This window comes from Hypanus sabinus, chromosome 2, assembly GCF_030144855.1.
Source record: "Hypanus sabinus isolate sHypSab1 chromosome 2, sHypSab1.hap1, whole genome shotgun sequence".
NCBI lineage: Eukaryota > Metazoa > Chordata > Chondrichthyes > Myliobatiformes > Dasyatidae > Hypanus > Hypanus sabinus.
This window is the reverse complement of record NC_082707.1, coordinates 107,961,855-107,979,638: the sequence shown is the minus strand read 5'-3', so window position 1 is coordinate 107,979,638 and position 17,784 is coordinate 107,961,855. Positions and strand designations below refer to the sequence as shown.

General features: G+C 57.9%; 1 protein-coding gene across 8 annotated transcripts in view; it reads right to left on the bottom strand.

Moving 5' to 3' along the window:
• paplna (papilin a, proteoglycan-like sulfated glycoprotein) overlaps positions 1-17,784 on the bottom strand; it is a 610,770-nt gene that overhangs the window by 468,390 nt on the left and 124,596 nt on the right. For all 8 annotated transcript variants that reach the window (XM_059951694.1, XM_059951720.1, XM_059951737.1 and 5 more), the window contains one exon: positions 3,252-3,378. In XM_059951694.1, coding sequence (XP_059807677.1) covers positions 3,252-3,378 — 127 coding nt within the window. The remainder of the gene's footprint in view (positions 1-3,251; positions 3,379-17,784) is intronic.

Sequence of the window (17,784 nt, the reverse complement as noted above, 5' to 3'; positions counted from 1 at the left end):
GTGGACCCTGGATGAGAATGTGAAATGTGGACCCAGGATGAGAATGTGGACCCTGGATGAGAATGTGTAACCTGGATGAGAATGTGGACCCTGGATGAGAATGTGGAATGTGGACCCTGAATGAGAATGTGGAATGTGGACCCTGGATGAGAATGTGGAATGTGGACCCTGGATGAGAATGTGGAATGTGGACTTTGGATGAGAATGTGGACCCTGGATGAGAATGTGGAACCTGGATGAGAATGTGGACCTTGGATGAGAATGTGGAATGTGGACGCTGGATGAGAATGTGGAACGTGGACCCTGGATGAGAATGTGGGCCCTGGATGAGAATGTGGAAACTCGTTGAGAATGTGGACCCTGGATGAGAATGTGGATCCTGGAGGAGAATGTGGACCCTGGATGAGAATGTGGAACGTGGACCCTGGATGAGAATGTGGAATGTGGACCCTGGATGAGAATGTGGAATGTGGACCCTGAATGAGAATGTGGACCCTGGATGAGAATGTGGAATCTGGACCCTGAATGAGAATGTGGACCCTGAATGAGAATGTTGAATGTGGACCCTGGATGAGAATGTGGACCCTGGATTAGAATGTGGACCCTGGATTAGAATGTGGAACCTGGATGAGAATGTGGACCCTGGATGAGAATGTGGACCCTGGATGAGAATGTGGAATGTGGACCCTGGATTAGAATGTGGACCCTGGATGAGAACATGGACCCTGGATGAGAACGTGGAACCTGGATTAGAATGTGGACCCTGGATGAGAATGTGGAATCTGGATTAGAATGTGGACCCTGGATGAGAACGTGGACCCTGGATGAGAACGTGGACCCTGGATGAGAACGTGGACCCTGGATGAGAACGTGGACCCTGGATGAGAATGTGTAACCTGGATGAGAATGTGGAATGTGGACCCTGGATGAGAATGTGGAATGTGGACCCTGAATGAGAATGTGGAATGTAGACCCTGGATGAGAATGTGGAATGTGGACTCTGGATGAGAATGTGGAATGTGGACCTTGGATGAGAATGTGGAATGTGGACCCTGGATGAGAATGTGGAATGTGGACCCTGGATGAGAATGTGGAATGTGGACCCTGAATGAGAATGTGGAATGTGGACCCTGGATGAGAATGTGGATCCTGAATGAGAATGTGGGCCCTAGATGAGAATGTGGACCCTGAATGAGAATTTGGAACCCGGATGAGAATGTGGAATGTGGACCCTGGATGAGAATGTGGACCCTGGATGAGAATGTGGAATGTGGACTCTGGATGAGAATGTGGACCCTGGATGAGAATGTGTAACCTGGATGAGAATGTGGACCCTGGATGAGAATGTGGAATGTGGACCCTGAATGAGAATGTGGACCCTGGAAGAGAATGTGGACCCTGGATGAGAATGTGGAATGTGGACCCTGAATTAAAATGTGGACCCTGGATGAGAATGTGTAACCTGGATGAGATTGTGGACCCTGGATGAGAATGTGGAATGTGGTCCCTGAATGAGAATGTGGAATGTGGACCCTGGATGAGAATGTGGACCCTGGATGAGGATGTGGACCCTGGATGAGAATGTGGAATGTGTACCCTGGATGAGAATGTGGAATGTGGACCTTGGATGAGAATGTGGACCCTGGATAAGAATGTGGACCCTGGATGAGAATGTGGAATGTGGACTCTAGATGAGAATGTGTAACCTGGAGGAGAATGTGGAACCTGGATGAGAATGTGGAATGTGGACCCTGGAGGAGAATGTGGACCCTGGATGAGAATGTGGACCCTGGATGAGAATGTGGAATGTGGACCCTGGATGAGAATGTGGACCCTGGATGAGAACGTGGAATGTGGACCCTGAATGAGAATGTGGAATGTGGACCCTGGATTAGAATGTGGACCCTGGATGAGAATGTGGAACCTGGATGAGAACATGGACCCTGGATGAGAATGTGGAACCTGGATTAGAATGTGGACCCTGGATGAGAATGTGGAATCTGGATTAGAATGTGGACCCTGGATGAGAACGTGGACCCTGGATGAGAACGTGGACCCTGGATGAGAACGTGGACCCTGGATGAGAATGTGTAACCTGGATGAGAATGTGGAATGTGGTCCCTGGATGAGAATGTGGAATGTGGACCCTGAATGAGAATGTGGAATGTAGACCCTGGATGAGAATGTGGAATGTGGACTCTGGATGAGAATGTGGAATGTGGACCTTGGATGAGAATGTGGAATGTGGACCCTGGATGAGAATGTGGAATGTGGACCCTGGATGAGAATGTGGAATGTGGACCCTGAATGAGAATGTGGAATGTGGACCCTGGATGAGAATGTGGATCCTGAATTAGAATGTGGGCCCTAGATGAGAATGTGGACCCTGAATGAGAATTTGGAACCCGGATGAGAATGTGGAATGTGGACCCTGGATGAGAATGTGGACCCTGGATGAGAATGTGGAATGTGGACTCTGGATGAGAATGTGGAATGTGGACCCTGGATGAGAATGTGGAATGTGGACCCTGGATGAGAATGTGGAATGTGGACCCTGGATGAGAATGTGGACCCTGAATGAGAATTTGGACCCTGGATGAGAATGTGGAATGTGGAACCTGGATGAGAACGTAGATCCTGGATGAGAATGTGGAAGGTGGACCCTGAATGAGAATGTGGACCCTGGATGAGAATGTGGAATGGGGAACCTGGATGAGAACGTAGACCCTGGATGAGAATGTGGAATGTGGACCCTGGATGAGAATGTGGAATGTGGATCCTGGATGAGAATGTGGACCCTGGATGAGAATGTGGAATGTGGACCCTGGATGAGAATGAGAATGTGGAATGTGGACCCTGGATGAGAATGTGGAATGTGGACCCTGGATGAGAATGAGAATGTGGACCCTGGATGAGAATGTGGACCCTGGATGAGAATGTGGAATGTCGACCCTGGATGAGAATGTGGACCCTGGATGAGAATGTGAATGTGGACTCTGGATGAGTATGTGGACCCTGGAGGAGAATGTGAATGTGGAGCCTGGATGAGAATGTGGAACCTGGATGTGAATGTGGACCTTGGATGAGAATGTGGACCCTGAATGAGAATGTGGACCCTGGATGAGAATGTGGACCCTGAATGAGAATGTGGACCCTGGATGAGAATGTGGACCCTGGATGAGAATGTGGACCCTGGTGCACGACATCTGTCGGAAGTGGGCAGAGTGGTATCATGCTGGCTACAGACTCACCGCTTAGTCCTGGGGCAGCTCTGGGGATTGCAGGTTTTGTTATTGCTGGGCCGGACCTGTTCTCGGCACAGGTAGTCGGGATATGCCTCGTTGTCAATGGTGCAGAAGACCAGTCTGGTCTGGAAACCTGCATGTGGCAGAAAACGGCAGACAGCAACATCAGGGATGACAGAACATCCCAATAGTTGTTCCAAACACAGAACAAAGGCATTCACCAAAGCAGAGACAGAGACAGAGCATGTTGTCTATTCATTAAGGCACAGTAGGAGTCTGTGCCTGCACACACCTTTCACTATTACTGTGAATGAGGATACAAATAGTTTTTCCAAATATATGAAAGGGCAGGAAAAGAGAGGAAAGTGACACCAGAAAAGTGTTAAAGGGGAACAAAGAGAAACTAAATCCAGTGTCAGTCTTCACTGTGGAAGACACCAGAAATTTGAGAGCATCGGGGGCAGAAGTGAGTGGAGTCACAATTACTAAAGGGGAATTGCTTTGAGAAGCTGTAATTTCTGAAGGTGGACGAGTCACCTGGACCAGACCAACTACACCCTAGGACAATGAAAATGGTAACTGAAGAGATGGGTTGACATTAGTGGTCTTTCAAGAATCACTAGATTCTGGAATGAATCCAGCGAACTGGAAAAGTGTAGATGTCACTCAACTTATTAAGAAGGGAGGGAGGCAACAGACAGGATATTATAGGTCAGTTAACTTGACTTCAGTGGTAAATAAGATGTTGGAGTCCATTGTTAAGGATGAGGTTTCAGGGTATTTGGAAGCACTTGATAAAATAAGGCAAAGTCAGCATGATTTCCTTCAGTGAAAATCAGGCCTGAAAAATCTACTGGAATTCTTTGTGGAAATAACAAGCAGGATAGACAGTCAGTGGATTTGCCTTCTTGGATTTCAGAACACCTTTGACAAGGTACCACACGAGGCAGTGAAACAAAAGCCCATTGGCTAACAGAAACAATACGTGCAAGATGGGCAAAAGGAAAAGAGTGTGGGCAGGCGAAGCCTTTTCCAGCTTGCTGCCACTGATGAATGGAGTTTCACAGAGGTTGGTGTTGGGCAGGCTGCTTTTCATGCTATATGCTAATATTCTGAATGATGGAATTAATGGCTTTGAGACCAGGTTTGCATATGATACCAAAATAGGGAAAGGGGCATGTAGTGTTGAGGAAACAGGGAGTCTGTGGAGGGACATGAAGTCTGCAGAGGACAGGGAGTCAGCAGGGGGACGTGGAGTCTGCAGGGGGATGAGGAGTCAGCATGGGGACGAAGAGTCTGCAGGGGGATGAGGAGTCAGCAGGGGGACGAGGAATCTAGATGCACGTGGAGTCAGTAGAGGGATGAGGAGGCAGCAGGGGGATGAGGAGGCAGCAGGGGGATGAGGAGTCTTCAGGGGGACGAGGAGTCAGCATGGGGACGAGGAGTCTGCAGGGGGATGAGGAGTCAGCATGGGGATGTGAAGTCTGCAGGGGGAGGAGGAATCAGCAGGGGGACGTGGAGTCTGTGGAGCAACTGGGAGTCTGTGGGGGACGTGGAGTCTGTGGAGGGACGTGGAGTCCGTAGCGGAACTGGGTGTCCGTGGAGGGATGTGGAGTCTGTGGAACGACTGGGTGTCGGTGGAGGGACGTGGAGTCTGTGGAGGGACGTGGAGTCTGTGGAGTGACGTGGAGTCGGTGGAGGGACTGGGTGTCCGTGGAGGGATGTGGAGTCTGTGGAGGGACTGGGAGTCTGTGAAGGGACTGGGAGTCTGTGATGGGACATGTAGTCTGTGGTGGGACGTGGAGTCTGTGGTGGGACGTGGAGTCTGTGGAGGGACATGCAGTCTGTGGAGGGACTGGGAGTCTGTGGCGGGACATGGAGTCTGTGGAGGGACTGGGAGTCTGTGAAGGGACGTGCAGTCTGTGGACAGAGGTGGAGTCTGTGGAGGGACTGGGAGTCTGTGAAGGGACTGCGAGTCTGTGAAGGGTGGTGTAGTCTGTGGAGGGACGTGGAGTCTGTGAAGGGACTGGGACTCTGTGGAGGGACTGGGTGTCTGTGGAGGGAGGTGGAGTCTGTGCAGGGACGTGGAGTCTGTGGAGGGACGTGGAGTCTGTGGGTGGACGTGGAGTCTGTGGGGGGACTTGTAGTCTGTGGGGGGACGTGCAGTCTGTGGAGGGACTGGGAGTCTGCGGTGGGACGTGGAGTCCGTAGCGGAACTGTGTGTCCGTGGAGGGATGTGGAGTCTGTGAAGGGACGTGGAGTCTGTGGAGGGACTGGGAGTCTGTGCAGGCACAGGGACTCTGTGGAGGGACTGGGTGTCTGTGGAGGGAATGGGTGTCTGTGGAGGGAATGGGTGTCTGTGGAGGGAATGGGTGTCTGTGGAGGGACGTGGAGTCTGTGCAGGGACGTGGTCTGTGGAGGGACGTGGAGTCTGTGGGGGGACGTGGAGTCTGTGGGGGGACGTGCAGACTGTGGGGGGACGTGCAGACTGTGGAGGGACAGGGAGTCTGCGGTGGGACGTGGAGACCGTAGCGGAACTGGGTGTCCGTGGAGTGATGTGGAGTCTGTGTAGGGACGTAGAGTCTGTGGAGGAACGTGGAGTCTGTGGAGGGACTGGGAGTCTGTGGAGGGACATATAGTCTGTGGAGGGACGTGTACTCTGTGGAGGAACGTGGAGTCTGTGGAGGAACGTGGAGTCTGTGAAGGGACATGGAGTCTGTGGAGGGACTGGGAGTCTGTGGAGGGAGTGGGAGTCTGTGGAGGGACTGGGAGTCTGAGGTGGGACGTGCAGTCTTTGGAGGGACGTGGAGTCTATGGAGGGACGTGGAGGGACTGGGAGTCTGTGAAGGGACTGGGAGTCTGTGAAGGGACGTGTAGTCTGTGAAGGGACGTGTAGTCTGTGGAGGGACTGGGAGTCTGTGGAGGGATGTGGAGTCTGTGGAGGGACTGGGAGTCTGTGGAGGGACTGGGTGTCTGTGGAGGGACGTGGAGTCTGTGGAGGGACTGGGAGTCTGTGAAGGGATGTGCAGTCTGAGGAGGGACGTGGAGTCTGTGAAGGGACGTGGAGTCTGTGGAGGGACTGGGAGTCTGTGGAGGGACTGGGAGTCTGTGAAGGGATGTGGAGTCCGTGGAGGGATGTGGAGTCTGTGGAAGGACTGGGAGTCTGTGGAGGGACGTGGAGTCTGTGGTGGGACGTGGAGTCTGTGGAGGGACGTCAGTCTGTAGAGGGACGTGGAGTCTGTGAAGGGACGTGGAGTCTGTGGAAGGACTGGGAGTCTGTTGGGGGACGTGGAGTCTGTGGAGGGATAAGGAGTCTGTAGTGGGACGTGGAGTCTGTGGAGGGACGTGGAGTCCGTGGAGGGACTGGGTGTCTGTGGAGCGACTGGGATACTGTGGAGGGACGTGGAGTCTGTGGGGGGACGTACAGACTGTGGAGGGACTGGGAGTCTGTGGTGGGACGTGGAGTCCGTAGCGGAATAGGGTGTCCGTGGAGGGACGTGGAGTCCATAGCGGAACTGGGTGTCCGTGGAGGGATGTGGAGTCTGTGGAGGGACGTGGAGTCTGTGGGGGGACGTGGAGTCTGTGGGGGGACGTGGAGCCTGTGGGGTGACGTGCAGACTGTGGAGGGACTGGGAGTCTGTGGTGGGACATGGAGTCCGTAGCGGAACTGGGTGTCCGTGGAGGGATGTGGAGTCTGTGGAGGGACTGGGAGTCTGTGGAGGGACGTGGAGTCTGTGGAGGGATGTGGAGTCAGTGGAGGGACGTGGAGTCTGTGGAGGAACGTGGAGTCTGTGCAGGCACTGGGACTCTGTGCAGGGACTGGGTGTCTGTGGAGGGAATGGGTGTCTGTGGAGGGAATGGGTGTCTGTGGAGGGAATGGGTGTCTGTGGAGGGACGTGGAGTCTGTGCAGGGACGTGGTCTGTGGAGGGACGTGGAGTCTGTGGGGGGACGTGGAGTCTGTAGGGGGACGTGCAGACTGTGGGGGGACGTGCAGACTGTGGAGGGACAGGGAGTCTGTGGTGGGACGTGGAGACCGTAGCGGAACTGGGTGTCCGTGGAGTGATGTGGAGTCTGTGTAGGGACGTAGAGTCTGTGGAGGGACGTGGAGTCTGTGGAGGGACTGGGAGTCTGTGGAGGGACATATAGTCTGTGGAGGGACGTGGAGTCTGTGGAGGAACGTGGAGTCTGTGGAGGAACGTGGAGTCTGTGAAGGGACTGGGAGTCTGTGGAGGGAGTGGGAGTCTGTGGAGGGAGTGGGAGTCTGTGGAGGGACTGGGAGTCTGAGGTGGGACGAGCAGTCTTTGGAGGGACGTGGAGTCTATGGAGGGACGTGGAGTCTGTGGAGGGACTGGGAGTCTGTGGAGGGACTGGGTGTCTGTGGAGGGACGTGGAGTCTGTGGAGGGACTGGGAGTCTGTGAAGGGATGTGCAGTCTGAGGAGGGACGTGGAGTCTGTGAAGGGACGTGGAGTCTGTGGAGGGACTGGGAGTCTGTGGAGGGACTGGGAGTCTGTGAAGGGACTGGGAGTCGGTGAAGGGACTGGGAGTCTGTGAAGGGACTGGGAGTCTGTGGAGGGACTGGGAGTCTGTGGAGGGATGTGGAGTCCATGGAGGGATGTGGAGTCTGTGAAGGGACGTGTAGTCTGTGGAGGGACTGGGAGTCTGTGCAGGCACTGGGACTCTGTGGAGGGACTGGGTGTCTGTGGAGGGAATGGGTGTCTGTGGAGGGAATGGGTGTCTGTGGAGGGAATGGATGTCTGTGGAGGGAATGGGTGTCTGTGGAGGGAATGGGTGTCTGTGGAGGGACGTGGAGTCTGTGCAGGGACGTGGTCTGTGGAGGGACGTGGAGTCTGTGGGGGGACGTGGAGTCTGTAGGGGGACGTGCAGACTGTGGGGGGACGTGCAGACTGTGGAGGGACAGGGAGTCTGTGGTGGGACGTGGAGACCCTAGCGGAACTGGGTGTCCGTGGAGTGATGTGGAGTCTGTGTAGGGACGTAGAGTCTGTGGAGGGACGTGGAGTCTGTGGAGGGACTGGGAGTCTGTGGAGGGACGTGTAGTCTGTGGAGGAACGTGGAGTCTGTGGAGGAACGTGGAGTCTGTGAAGGGACTGGGAGTCTGTGGAGGGAGTGGGAGTCTGTGAAGGGACTGGGAGTCTGAGGTGGGACGTGCAGTCTTTGGAGGGACGTGGAGTCTATGGAGGGACGTGGAGTCTGTGGAGGGACTGGGAGTCTGTGAAGGGACTGGGAGTCTGTGAAGGGACGTGTAGTCTGTGAAGGGACGTGGAGTCTATGGAGGGACGTGGAGTCTGTGGAGGGACTGGGAGTCTGTGGAGGGACTGGGTGTCTGTGGAGGGACGTGGAGTCTGTGGAGGGACTGGGAGTCTGTGAAGGGATGTGCAGTCTGAGGAGGGACGTGGAGTCTGTGAAGGGACGTGGAGTCTGTGGAGGGACTGGGAGTCTGTGGAGGGACTGGGAGTCTGTGAAGGGATGTGGAGTCCGTGGAGGGATGTGGAGTCTGTGGAAGGACTGGGAGTCTGTGGAGGGACGTGGAGTCTGTGGTGGGACGTGGAGTCTGTGGAGGGACGTCAGTCTGTAGAGGGACGTGGAGTCTGTGAAGGGACGTGGAGTCTGTGGAAGGACTGGGAGTCTGTTGGGGGACGTGGAGTCTGTGGAGGGATAAGGAGTCTGTAGTGGGACGTGGAGTCTGTGGAGGGACGTGGAGTCCGTGGAGGGACTGGGTGTCTGTGGAGCGACTGGGATACTGTGGAGGGACGTGGAGTCTGTGGGGGGACGTACAGACTGTGGAGGGACTGGGAGTCTGTGGTGGGACGTGGAGTCCGTAGCGGAATAGGGTGTCCGTGGAGGGACGTGGAGTCCATAGCGGAACTGGGTGTCCGTGGAGGGATGTGGAGTCTGTGGAGGGACGTGGAGTCTGTGGGGGGACGTGGAGTCTGTGGGGGGACGTGGAGCCTGTGGGGTGACGTGCAGACTGTGGAGGGACTGGGAGTCTGTGGTGGGACATGGAGTCCGTAGCGGAACTGGGTGTCCGTGGAGGGATGTGGAGTCTGTGGAGGGACTGGGAGTCTGTGGAGGGACGTGGAGTCTGTGGAGGGATGTGGAGTCAGTGGAGGGACGTGGAGTCTGTGGAGGAACGTGGAGTCTGTGCAGGCACTGGGACTCTGTGCAGGGACTGGGTGTCTGTGGAGGGAATGGGTGTCTGTGGAGGGAATGGGTGTCTGTGGAGGGAATGGGTGTCTGTGGAGGGACGTGGAGTCTGTGCAGGGACGTGGTCTGTGGAGGGACGTGGAGTCTGTGGGGGGACGTGGAGTCTGTAGGGGGACGTGCAGACTGTGGGGGGACGTGCAGACTGTGGAGGGACAGGGAGTCTGTGGTGGGACGTGGAGACCGTAGCGGAACTGGGTGTCCGTGGAGTGATGTGGAGTCTGTGTAGGGACGTAGAGTCTGTGGAGGGACGTGGAGTCTGTGGAGGGACTGGGAGTCTGTGGAGGGACATATAGTCTGTGGAGGGACGTGGAGTCTGTGGAGGAACGTGGAGTCTGTGGAGGAACGTGGAGTCTGTGAAGGGACTGGGAGTCTGTGGAGGGAGTGGGAGTCTGTGGAGGGAGTGGGAGTCTGTGGAGGGACTGGGAGTCTGAGGTGGGACGAGCAGTCTTTGGAGGGACGTGGAGTCTATGGAGGGACGTGGAGTCTGTGGAGGGACTGGGAGTCTGTGGAGGGACTGGGTGTCTGTGGAGGGACGTGGAGTCTGTGGAGGGACTGGGAGTCTGTGAAGGGATGTGCAGTCTGAGGAGGGACGTGGAGTCTGTGAAGGGACGTGGAGTCTGTGGAGGGACTGGGAGTCTGTGGAGGGACTGGGAGTCTGTGAAGGGACTGGGAGTCTGTGAAGGGACTGGGAGTCTGTGAAGGGACTGGGAGTCTGTGGAGGGACTGGGAGTCTGTGGAGGGATGTGGAGTCCATGGAGGGATGTGGAGTCTGTGAAGGGACGTGTAGTCTGTGGAGGGACTGGGAGTCTGTGCAGGCACTGGGACTCTGTGGAGGGACTGGGTGTCTGTGGAGGGAATGGGTGTCTGTGGAGGGAATGGGTGTCTGTGGAGGGAATGGATGTCTGTGGAGGGAATGGGTGTCTGTGGAGGGAATGGGTGTCTGTGGAGGGACGTGGAGTCTGTGCAGGGACGTGGTCTGTGGAGGGACGTGGAGTCTGTGGGGGGACGTGGAGTCTGTAGGGGGACGTGCAGACTGTGGGGGGACGTGCAGACTGTGGAGGGACAGGGAGTCTGTGGTGGGACGTGGAGACCCTAGCGGAACTGGGTGTCCGTGGAGTGATGTGGAGTCTGTGTAGGGACGTAGAGTCTGTGGAGGGACGTGGAGTCTGTGGAGGGACTGGGAGTCTGTGGAGGGACGTGTAGTCTGTGGAGGAACGTGGAGTCTGTGGAGGAACGTGGAGTCTGTGAAGGGACTGGGAGTCTGTGGAGGGAGTGGGAGTCTGTGAAGGGACTGGGAGTCTGAGGTGGGACGTGCAGTCTTTGGAGGGACGTGGAGTCTATGGAGGGACGTGGAGTCTGTGGAGGGACTGGGAGTCTGTGAAGGGACTGGGAGTCTGTGAAGGGACGTGTAGTCTGTGAAGGGACGTGGAGTCTATGGAGGGACGTGGAGTCTGTGGAGGGACTGGGAGTCTGTGGAGGGACTGGGTGTCTGTGGAGGGACGTGGAGTCTGTGGAGGGACTGGGAGTCTGTGAAGGGATGTGCAGTCTGAGGAGGGACGTGGAGTCTGTGAAGGGACGTGGAGTCTGTGGAGGGACTGGGAGTCGGTGGAGGGACTGGGAGTCTGTGAAGGGACGTGGAGTCTGTGGAGGGACGTCAGTCTGTAGAGGGACCTGGAGTCTGTGAAGCGACGTGGTGTCTCTGAAGGGACGTGGAGTCCGTGGAGGGACGTGGAGTCTGTGGAGGGACGTGGAGTCTGTGGATGGACTGGGAGTCCGTGCTGGGACTGGGACTCTGTGGAGGGACTGGGTGTCTGTGGAGGGACAGGGTGTCTGTGGAGGGACGTGGAGTCTGTGCAGGGACGTGGAGTCTGTGGAGGGACGTGGAGTCTGTGGGGGGACGAGGAGTCTGTGGGGGGACGTGGAGTCTGTGGAGGGACGTGGAGTCTGTGGGGGGACGTGGAGTCTGTGGAGGGACGTGGAGTCTGTGGATGGACGTGGAGTCCGTGGAGGGACTGGGTGTCTGTGGAGCGACTGGGATACTGTGGAGGGACATGGAGTCTGTGGGGGGACGTACAGACTGTGGAGGGACTGGGAGTCTGTAGTGGGACGTGGAGTCCGTAGCGGAACAGGGTGTCCGTGGAGGGACGTGGAGTCCATAGCGGAACTGGGTGTCCGTGGAGGGATGTGGAGTCTGTGGAGGGACGTGGAGTCTGTGGGGGGACATGGAGTCTGTGGGGGGACGTGGAGCCTGTGGGGTGACGTGCAGACTGTGGAGGGACTGGGAGTCTGTGGTGGGACATGGAGTCCGTAGCGGAACTGGGTGTCCGTGGAGGGATGTGGAGTCTGTGGAGGGACTGGGTGTCCGTGGAGGGATGTGGAGTCTGTGGAGGGACTGGGAGTCTGTGGAGGGATGTGGAGTCAGTGGAGGGACTGGGAGTCTGTGAAGGGACTGGGAGTCTGTGATGGGACATGTAGTCTGTGGTGGGACGTGGAGTCTGTGGTGGGACGTGGAGTCTGTGGAGGGACATGCAGTCTGTGGAGGGACATGCAGTCTGTGGAGGGACTGGGAGTCTGTGGAGGGACATGGAGTCTGTGGTGGGACGTGGAGTCTGTGGAGGGACATGCAGTCTGTGGAGGGACATGCAGTCTGTGGAGGGACATGCAGTCTGTGGAGGGACTGGGAGTCTGTGGAGGGACATGGAGTCTGTGGAGGGACTGGGAGTCTGTGAAGGGACGTGCAGTCTGTGGACAGAGGTGGAGTCTGTGGAGGGACTGGGAGTCTGTGAAGGGACTGCGAGTCTGTGAAGGGTGGTGTAGTCTGTGGAGGGACGTGGAGTCTGTGAAGGGACTGGGACTCTGTGGAGGGACTGGGTGTCTGTGGAGGGAGGTGGAGTCTGTGCAGGGACGTGGAGTCTGTGGAGGGACGTGGAGTCTGTGGAGGGACGTGGAGTCTGTGGGTGGACGTGGAGTCTGTGGGGGGACTTGTAGTCTGTGGGGGGACGTGCAGTCTGTGGAGGGACTGGGAGTGTGCGGTGGGACGTGGAGTCCGTAGCGGAACTGTGTGTCCGTGGAGGGATGTGGAGTCTGTGAAGGGACGTGGAGTCTGTGGAGGGACTGGGAGTCTGTGCAGGCACTGGGACTCTGTGGAGGGACTGGGTGTCTGTCGAGGGAATGGGTGTCTGTGGAGGGAATGGGTGTCTGTGGAGGGAATGGGTGTCTGTGGAGGGACGTGGAGTCTGTACAGGGACGTGGTCTGTGGAGGGACGTGGAGTCTGTGGGGGGACGTGGAGTCTGTGGGGGGACGTGCAGACTGTGGGGGGACGTGCAGACTGTGGAGGGACAGGGAGTCTGTGGTGGGACGTGGAGACCGTAGCGGAACTGGGTGTCCGTGGAGTGATGTGGAGTCTGTGTAGGGACGTAGAGTCTGTGGAGGGACGTGGAGTCTGTGGAGGGACTGGGAGTCTGTGGAGGGACATATAGTCTGTGGAGGGACGTGGAGTCTGTGGAGGAACGTGGAGTCTGTGAAGGGACATGGAGTCTGTGGAGGGACTGGGAGTCTGTGGAGGGAGTGGGAGTCTGTGGAGGGAGTGGGAGTCTGAGGTGGGACGTGCAGTCTTTGGAGGGACGTGGAGTCTATGGAGGGACGTGGAGGGACTGGGAGTCTGTGAAGGGACTGGGAGTCTGTGAAGGGACGTGTAGTCTGTGAAGGGACGTGTAGTCTGTGAAGGGACGTGTAGTCTGTGGAGGGACTGGGAGTCTGTGGAGGGATGTGGAGTCTGTGGAGGGACTGGGAGTCTGTGGAGGGACTGGGTGTCTGTGGAGGGACGTGGAGTCTGTGGAGGGACTGGGAGTCTGTGAAGGGATGTGCAGTCTGAGGAGGGACGTGGAGTCTGTGAAGGGACGTGGAGTCTGTGGAGGGACTGGGAGTCTGTGAAGGGATGTGGAGTCCGTGGAGGGATGTGGAGTCTGTGGAAGGACTGGGAGTCTGTGGAGGGACGTGGAGTCTGTGGTGGGACGTGGAGTCTGTGGAGGGACGTCAGTCTGTAGAGGGACGTGGAGTCTGTGAAGGGACGTGGAGTCTGTGGAAGGACTGGGAGTCTGTTGGGGGACGTGGAGTCTGTGGAGGGATAAGGAGTCTGTAGTGGGACGTGGAGTCTGTGGAGGGACGTGGAGTCCGTGGAGGGACTGGGTGTCTGTGGAGCGACTGGGATACTGTGGAGGGACGTGGAGTCTGTGGGGGGACGTACAGACTGTGGAGGGACTGGGAGTCTGTGGTGGGACGTGGAGTCCGTAGCGGAACAGGGTGTCCGTGGAGGGACGTGGAGTCCATAGCAGAACTGGGTGTCCGTGGAGGGATGTGGAGTCTGTGGAGGGACGTGGAGTCTGTGGGGGGACGTGGAGTCTGTGGGGGGACGTGGAGCCTGTGGGGTGACGTGCAGACTGTGGAGGGACTGGGAGTCTGTGGTGGGACATGGAGTCCGTAGCGGAACTGGGTGTCCGTGGAGGGATGTGGAGTCTGTGGAGGGACTGGGAGTCTGTGCAGGCACTGGGACTCTGTGGAGGGACTGGGTGTCTGTGGAGGGAATGGGTGTCTGTGGAGGGAATGGGTGTCTGTGGAGGGAATGGGTGTCTGTGGAGGGACGTGGAGTCTGTGCAGGGACGTGGTCTGTGGAGGGACGTGGAGTCTGTGGTGGGACGTGGAGACCGTAGCGGAACTGGGTGTCCGTGGAGTGATGTGGAGTCTGTGTAGGGACGTAGAGTCTGTGGAGGGACGTGGAGTCTGTGGAGGGACTGGGAGTCTGTGGAGGGACTGGGAGTCTGTGGAGGGACTGGGAGTCTGTGAAGGGACGTGGAGTCTGTGGAGGGACGTCAGTCTGTAGAGGGACCTGGAGTCTGTGAAGCGACGTGGTGTCTGTGAAGGGACGTGTAGTCCGTGGAGGGACGTGGAGTCTGTGGAGGGACGTGGAGTCTGTGGATGGACTGGGAGTCCGTGCTGGGACTGGGACTCTGTGGAGGGACTGGGTGTCTGTGGAGGGACAGGGTGTCTGTGGAGGGACGTGGAGTCTGTGCAGGGACGTGGAGTCTGTGGAGGGACGTGGAGTCTGTGGGGGGACGAGGAGTCTGTGGGGGGACGTGGAGTCTGTGGAGGGACGTGGAGTCTGTGGGGGGACGTGGAGTCTGTGGGGGGACGTGGAGTCTGTGGGGGGACGTGCAGACTGTGGGGGGACGTGCAGACTGTGGGGGGACGTGCAGACTGTGGAGGGACTGGGAGTCTGTGGTGGGACGTGGAGTCCGTAGCGGAACGGGGTGTCCGTGGAGGGATGTGGAGTCGGTGGAAGGACTCGGTGTCTGTGGAGGGACGTGGAGTCTGTGGAGGGACGTGGAGTCTGTGGAGGGACGTGGAGTCTGTGGAGGGACTGGGATTCTGTGGAGGGACTGGGAGTCTGTGGTGGGACATGGAGTCTCTGGAGGGACGTGGAGTCTGTGGAGGGACGTGGAGTCTGTGGACGGACGTGGAGTCTGTGGAGGGACTGCGAGTCTGTGAAGGGACTGCGAGTCTGTGAAGGGTGGTGTAGTCTGTGGAGGGACTTGGAGTCTGTGAAGGGACGTGGAGTCTGTGGAGGGACTGGGAGTCTGTGCAGGGACTGGGACTCTGTGGAGGGACTGGGACTCTGTGGAGGGACTGGGTGTCTGTGGAGGGACTGGGTGTCTGTGGAGGGAGGTGATCTGTTTAGGGACGTGGAGTCTGTGGAGGGACGTGGATTCTGTGGGGGGACGTGGAGTCTGTGGGGGGACTTGTAGTCTGTGGGGGGACGTGCAGTCTGTGGAGGGACTGGGAGTCTGCGGTGGGACGTGGAGTCCGTAGCGGAACTGTGTGTCCGTGGAGGGATGTGGAGTCTGTGAAGGGACGTGGAGTCTGTGGAGGGACTGGGAGTCTGTGCAGGCACTGGGACTCTGTGGAGGGGCTGGGTGTCTGTGGAGGGAATGGGTGTCTGTGGAGGGAATGGGTGTCTGTGGAGGGAATGGGTGTCTGTGGAGGGACGTGGAGTCTGTGCAGGGACGTGGTCTGTGGAGGGACGTGGAGTCTGTGGGGGGACGTGGAGTCTGTGGGGGGACGTGCAGACTATGGGGGGACGTGCAGACTGTGGAGGGACAGGGCGTCTGTGGTGGGACGTGGAGACCATAGCGAAACTGGGTGTCCGTGGAGTGATGTTGAGTCTGTGTAGGGACGTAGAGTCTGTGGAGGGACGTGGAGACTGTGGAGGGACTGGGAGTCAGTGGAGGGACATGTAGTCTGTGGAGGGACGTGTAGTCTGTGGAGGAACGTGGAGTCTGTGAAGGGACATGGAGTCTGTGCAGGGACTGGGAGTCTGTAGAGGGAGTGGGAGTCTGTGGAGGGACTGGGAGTCTGAGGTGGGACGTGCAGTCTTTGGAGGGACGTGGAGTCTATGGAGGGACGTGGAGTCTGTGGAGGGACTGGGAGTCTGTGGAGGGACGTGGAGTCTGTGGAGGGACGTGGAGTCTGTGAAGGGACGTGGAGTCTGTGAAGGGACGTGGAGTCTGTGAAGGGACGTGGAGTCTGTGGAGGGACTGGGCGTCTGTGCAGGGACTGTGACTCTGTGGAGGGACTGGGTGTCTGTGGAGGGACTGGGTGTCTGTGGAGGGAGGTGGAGTCTGTGCAGGGACGTGGAGTCTGTGGAGGGACGTGGATTCTGTGGGGGGACGTGGAGTCTGTGGGGGGACGTAGTCTGTGGGGGGACGTGCAGTCTGTGGAGGGAATGGGAGTCTGCGGTGGGACGTGGAGTCCGTAGCGGAACTGTGTCCGTGGAGGGATGTGGAGTCTGTGAAGGGACGTGGAGTCGGTGGAGGGACTGGGAGTCTGTGCAGGCACTGGGACTCTGTGGAGGGACTGGGTGTCTGTGGAGGGAATGGGTGTCTGTGGAGGGAATGGGTGCCTGTGGAGGGAATGGGTGTCTGTGGAGGGAATGGGTGTCTGTGGAGGGAATGGGTGTCTGTGGAGGGAATGGGTGTCTGTGGAGGGACGTGGAGTCTGTGCAGGGACGTGGTCTGTGGAGGGACGTGGAGTCTGTGGGGGGACGTGGAGTCTGTGGGGGGACGTGCAGACTATGGGGGGACGTGCAGACTGTGGAGGGACAGGGCGTCTGTGGTGGGACGTGGAGACCGTAGCGGAACTGGGTGTCCGTGGAGTGATGTTGAGTCTGTGTAGGGACGTAGAGTCTGTGGAGGGACGTGGAGACTGTGGAGGGACTGGGAGTCTGTGGAGGGACATGTAGTCTGTGGAGGGACGTGTAGTCTGTGGAGGAACGTGGAGTCTGTGAAGGGACATGGAGTCTGTGCAGGGACTGGGAGTCTGTAGAGGGAGTGGGAGTCTGTGGAGGGACTGGGAGTCTGAGGTGGGACGTGCAGTCTTTGGAGGGACGTGGAGTCTATGGAGGGACGTGGAGTCTGTGAAGGGACGTGGAGTCTGTGGAGGGACTGGGCGTCTGTGCAGGGACTGTGACTCTGTGGAGGGACTGGGTGTCTGTGGAGGGACTGGGTGTCTGTGGAGGGAGGTGGAGTCTGTGCAGGGACGTGGAGTCTGTGGAGGGACGTGGATTCTGTGGGGGGACGTGGAGTCTGTGGGGGGACTTGTAGTCTGTGGGGGGACGTGCAGTCTGTGGAGGGAATGGGAGTCTGCGGTGGGACGTGGAGTCCGTAGCGGAACTGTGTCCGTGGAGGGATGTGGAGTCTGTGAAGGGACGTGGAGTCGGTGGAGGGACTGGGAGTCTGTGCAGGCACTGGGACTCTGTGGAGGGACTGGGTGTCTGTGGAGGGAATGGGTGTCTGTGGAGGGAATGGGTGCCTGTGGAGGGAATGGGTGTCTGTGGAGGGAATGGGTGTCTGTGGAGGGAATGGGTGTCTGTGGAGGGACGTGGAGTCTGTGCAGGGACGTGGTCTGTGGAGGGACGTGGAGTCTGTGGGGGGACGTGGAGTCTGTGGGGGGACGTGCAGACTATGGGGGGACGTGCAGACTGTGGAGGGACAGGGCGTCTGTGGTGGGACGTGGAGACCGTAGCGGAACTGGGTGTCCGTGGAGTGATGTTGAGTCTGTGTAGGGACGTAGAGTCTGTGGAGGGACGTGGAGACTGTGGAGGGACTGGGAGTCTGTGGAGGGACATGTAGTCTGTGGAGGGACGTGTAGTCTGTGGAGGAACGTGGAGTCTGTGAAGGGACATGGAGTCTGTGCAGGGACTGGGAGTCTGTAGAGGGAGTGGGAGTCTGTGGAGGGACTGGGAGTCTGAGGTGGGACGTGC